The 5,353-nt window shown below is 40.0% G+C and overlaps 1 protein-coding gene across 5 annotated transcripts in view; it reads right to left on the reverse strand.

The window, feature by feature from the left end:
- The window catches only part of LOC139651122 (oxysterol-binding protein-related protein 9-like), a 33,589-nt gene extending 30,786 nt beyond the window's left edge, over positions 1-2,803 (reverse strand). For 4 of the 5 annotated variants that reach the window (XM_071527972.1, XM_071527970.1, XM_071527971.1 and 1 more), the window contains exons 1-2: positions 2,688-2,803; positions 1,206-1,256 (exon numbers count right to left, since the gene is read on the reverse strand). In XM_071527972.1, the coding sequence (XP_071384073.1) occupies positions 1,206-1,256; positions 2,688-2,798 (162 nt within the window). In that variant the 5' untranslated portion in view covers positions 2,799-2,803. The remainder of the gene's footprint in view (positions 1-1,205; positions 1,257-2,687) is intronic. The other variant, XM_071527973.1, reaches the window with a different exon arrangement.
- Between the last annotated feature and the right edge of the window lie 2,550 nt (positions 2,804-5,353).

Consider the following 5,353-nt stretch of genomic DNA (forward strand, 5'->3'; position numbering starts at 1 on the left):
GTCATCACCCCATCCTTTATCCCACCCACACTAAAACGTATATATATACACACACACACACGCACACACACGACAGGCAAAGACAGAGCCCTTTGTTAGGATTGTTTTTAAAATACAGAACTAAACAGATTTTTACTGCAAAATCCCACACCTATCCCCTAAAAACACTCCACAAACCTCCATCAGCTCAAAATAGTTTATGAGGTAGAAAGCAGCTTGTAGCCAGAGGTTTGAACACTGCAAAAACCCTGAAAACCTCAAAGTAAACCAACTGCAGCCTGGGCAAATGATACACACTAGCTCACCCAACACCTGCCTTGAGCGTGGACAAGAGACAAATATTATCCTCATAGTCCTACTGCAGCTATGCGATGTTGACCTACCTACCTATCTTCTCTCTGGACATGCGCAATCACATGCCCTTATCCCCTTACAGGATAAACTGTAGATGTGGTGCCATTTTTAAAAGAAAATAGCTTTTTCCTTCATTACAAATTTAGACACAGTCCCTTAGCAGTTAACGGCAGTGTGAGATCATGAGAAGTGCAACAAATCGGACCATCAGTGTGAAGTGCCACAATTTATTTTAAGGAATCCAACTGCATTGAGAATGATCTTTTTTTGTAACTACCCTTCCCTCCACTCCTTGAAGACGTAATAAAACAGATGGTAGTGCAACTGCTGCCATCTAGTGGACATACTTCAATACTGAAAACTCACTGCAAATGCAAAAATGCCTCTGCTGGAATACATACAAAAGTGGAGCAGTAGGGTTGGGAAAATGGCTGCAGGATATCTTCACACAGGTTGAATTAGGCCAACAAATCAGGTAATTAGCATAGCTATTACCTTCCTGCATACCTGAAGCTATTGGTACAAAAGACTTATTATAGTATAAATCAGTCTCTCACCCTGATCAAACAGATGAAACTGTGGCATATTGCTTGTATAATCTACCAGCCTTTTGTGGGTCAAAAAGAAGAATGTGCTTGGCTAAGCAAGCCTTGTCCATCAGAGATCACACACAGGAAGTGCTGCACTGTATTTGGCACCAACATGCCTTGGAAACTATTCCAAATACTTGGGAAAGCAGACAGCAGCACCTCAGCCTTTTTATATCTATAGGAGTCCCAGAGAGAATATGCACTTGATTCATGAACAACATCTGTCAGGAGTCAGGACAGCCGTAATCCTGCATGTCTTACCCTGAGTCGCACACAGCCTCTTCTGGATCCTCGCATCATCTTGTCCTTTGACTGCAAGACAACAACAGAACAAATCAGGGGTTAAGCAGTGAATGCAGGATAGACATAGCCAAGGTTCAGTATGACATTATGCTTAAGCCTGTGCTGATTGCTGAATGACGCTAGGGAGAACTCGTCCGGTACACATATCATGTAACAAGTACAGCCAGCAGTTGTTTTTGTTAAGTTAGGAACATTTTAACAACAATCAGTATGCAGAATTTAGATAAGGATGGTTCCACTTTAGGCTAACCACAAACGAACCTCACAGTCATGTCTTCCTGTTTTGCATCAGGCTATCAGTATCAATGTGTAATTTGAGCCAACTATACAACAGTCTCCCTTCTTAACTTCTGGTCTGTGTTTAAATGTAGCAGAGTTTAAGATGCCAGTTACAGCCTAATGGCAAAAAATATCAATCGTATCAATCTGATACGAAGGTGGACTACAATGTGGAGGAAATGGGTTTTTCCCTGTAATGTAACTGGAAAGTTAACCTGCCTAACTACCTGACATCTCACCTGTCACTCTTCCTGGTCCGTCACACTGACTGTTTTCACGGTTTATCCAGGTTACCAGTGTTATCTAAGCCAAATCATATTCAATCAGAGCTTGGGCTTTAACGTTTTACGGGCATTGTATACAAAGGAGTTTCTGTAAAGTAAATACTAACAAGTTCTTCCTGAGCCTGGCTAAGTTGGGCTAAAATGTGTCAAAGACGACGAGGGAAGAAGATGACCTAATGCTTTATTTTGACGGTTCATACAATCATGAAAACGCACTTTGAGAGGAGTGGACCGCACACACTGCCGGCTTGCTTTGCTAAGGCACTGAGCTGAGTGATAAGATAACTGTTCGGTTCACCCTTGACAGTATAAATCAGTGTACGATTTATTCGTTGCCCTGGCACTTGCCAAACAGCAAAATAGCAACCTGTCTCCTCCCGTGCTGTCATGTTAGCTCTTTGGCTAGCAAAACCAGCGAGCACAGATCTCCACTCCAGTTTCGGATTGCTATTCAAGTATTGGGGACAAACACAGACTATCCAATATGAGCAGGGAAGTGTTTAATAAACCATGCATACTTCAGGCTCTATCATTCAATACAGCAAACTATTGACAACAAGACGAGAAGTCTGACAGTGCTACTGCTAACATCTTTGCTAGTAGCTTTGCTAGCTAGATCACTCTGGAATCTTGACTCTAGGAAGTGGGGAAAATACTGTCACGCGATTCGTCAGTTGGTCCTCATGCGTCGTTACGATTGGTCAGTTAGGGCTGTATCACACACAATGCCCGCCTCTTTCTGCCAGCTGAGACTCCCAACTCCTGACAAACACTAGGCCCTTATCCCACTTGGGTTTGACAACCAGTGGCAACTTCTACCATCTCTTCCCTTGCACTTAAACAGTTTAGCGATTACAAGTCCTGAGAAATTACGTACCGTGTAGTATGACAGCAAGCCAGCGTTGTAGTCCAAAACAAACCAACGGTACTGCCAGCCTTTCATGACGTTAGTCCACTTGCTTAGCGGCCCCTCCATGATGGACGCCATCTTTACAATAGGCTACGATTGGGGAGGAGTCGGATATGGTGTGGCCAGGCGTCACGGCGGGATGCTGCTGAACAGGCTGATGATGATGATGAAGAAGCCCCCATCCCATCCCATCCCAGAGATGCTGGGGGATCAACTTCCCCTACCAGAGTATTATTGCACACACATTCAGAGAGCAAAACTGCACAATGATGTTCAGGGTCAATGTGAGGATTTCATAATGGGCCTTTGCTCTGGAAGATTTGCCTAAAATTAATTTCTAAACGGACGCTGGCTCAGGTTTCCCTCACAAGTCTGTCAAGCTGTACTGTACTTCAAAGTAGAATGCTTCGATAATTATGAACCTCTGTGAAAAATAAATGCACAGTCTACTAAAACTGTTGGCAGGCAGATAAAGGATTAATCAAAAACTCTGCAGTATTCATCAATATCTTTATTATTTACAATATGTTTAACACTGATAAGGAGAACTTCACAGTAATATAACATATGTGAGCTTTAAATTAAAAAAGAAAAACACACAAAATATATATTTTGTACAATAAAAAAGTTAATATGTTAACATCTCTGCCATTTTTCATCCCTGTTTAGATTCACATATTCCTTTATGGTGTGTGTTTCGGTTCTCATTGCACTCGTACAACTGAAGAAGTGGCCTTTGGTATAATGATGTGTACATACATGTTCTCCAGCACTGTTCTCATCAAACAGGGAGAGAGGGGAAAAAAAGATATACAGTATAAATACAGGCAGCATAAATAAAGATAACGCAGAAGACTGATCATGAGAATGAGCAGAATATGGATATTTGTGGTCAGCTCAAATATTAAATATACCATGGGTTCAGATATCAGATTTGAGGAACAAAAACACTGGCACCAAATGAATCTGTTGACACTGTAATCATTGATTGAATGTCTGCATGTGTTTTACTCCTCCTTTACTCCTAAAACAACAACAACAACAAAAAGATGGATCTGTTGGTCTTTACAAAAGTCCAAATTGGAAACAAATGTAGTGTTGGATTCTGGCTAGTTTCAAGGTCTACCTTCACAGGCAGATTACGTTTCTTTGAACAAAGATGAGATGGGGTTTTTTTCAGTCTTTAATAAGGCTTGATGTATTTTGGGGAAACCAGCTCCACAGGAAAGATGCACTAAAAACCAAAAGGTGGCAAGAGAAGAAAAGAGGCCAAATTGGTACTAGGCAATCATGAAGAATATCACAGAAAGCAAACATTAGAAGTAGTTTTGAAGCGGTCAGATTATGAGACAACAGAGCAGCTTGGGCTTTGTGCACCGGCCTCATATTTGTCATTTGTTGGAGAGGCAACACTACATGGTGCAGTAGCAGTGGCCACAAATAAATGATCTAAGTAACCAAGTATCCAAATACATCATCTAGGAATACAAATTGCACTTTTCTTTTTCAAGTTGAGTCTGACCATAAACCTACCAATCATAGAAATGCATGTTGTAGTGATAACCGTATCACACAATCTCATGGCAAGCATTAGTTATCTGAAAGATCATAACACAGAATGTTTTAATTCTGTAATATTACACATTGCCATACCTGTAAATTCTTGCAGTGATCGTGCACTGTACATAAACGATTTGTTCACGAAAAGGCACCAAGAATCATGAGGAAAATATTACTGGATATATCTTGTAGCAAGAAAAAAAAAAAAAGATAATGGCATCTCTTGTTCTTGTTATTTGAGCCTCACAGTGAGAAGAAAAGAAACAACAGTTTGTTTCATAACATCCTGTTTGGCAAGAAATGGGGCATCTTACTGAGCAGAGGCACACATGCTGAATTAAGTGGAAATAATGGGCAGAATTCAAAATGTACCACAAAACTAAATGACAAGAACTTATGTCTGGAAATTATCAAGTGTCATCAACAAAGACATTTAGAGAGTGTTATAGACCTATAGTGTTTAGACATGAACTGTTAGAGCGGTAGTATTTGGATGCAACATGTGTCAATGAACCAATGTGTCTGAGGCCTTATCCAGTGTACATTAAGATTTGAGCCAAGGTAAAAAAAAAAAAAAAAAGAAAAGAAGAAAACAAAACCACACATTCATGTGGAGATATGCGATATGGAAGCTGAGTGTTGTATGTGTGCATATGCGCGACCGGCACGGTACAAATTTTAGTTTGTAAAATACTATATTTTGGCCAAACGTGCTCAAAAAACAGAGCAGCTGTTTCAGGACTCCATTTATTACATCTTAATGTGACCAAAATTAAAACTAAGGGCCGATAAATGAAAAAAAACAAAAACAAAATGGCACCTTTCTCAACTGAGGAAAATAAAGATTCATGCAGATGAACATTCAACCTGGTTGAGAACTGAAGAACAGAAGAATAATACATTCATAAAGCAGATATTCAGATGTGGTTGAATGGGCCTCAGTCTTGCAAATACATCTCTTCAGTCAAAAACATTTCTCTTTATGTTGTGACCACACATAAAACTTTGTTTCCTGGATATGAAATAAATCAAATATTTACATAACATTTTTTTCTTTCAAAATAGGTCTGTGC

Source organism: Centroberyx affinis, unplaced genomic scaffold, assembly GCF_046629955.1.
Source record: "Centroberyx affinis isolate AG114_WGS23_722 - 3 ecotype Tasmania unplaced genomic scaffold, CSIRO-AGI_Caff_v1 ptg001598l_1, whole genome shotgun sequence".
In the NCBI taxonomy this organism is placed as follows: Eukaryota; Metazoa; Chordata; class Actinopteri; order Beryciformes; family Berycidae; genus Centroberyx; species Centroberyx affinis.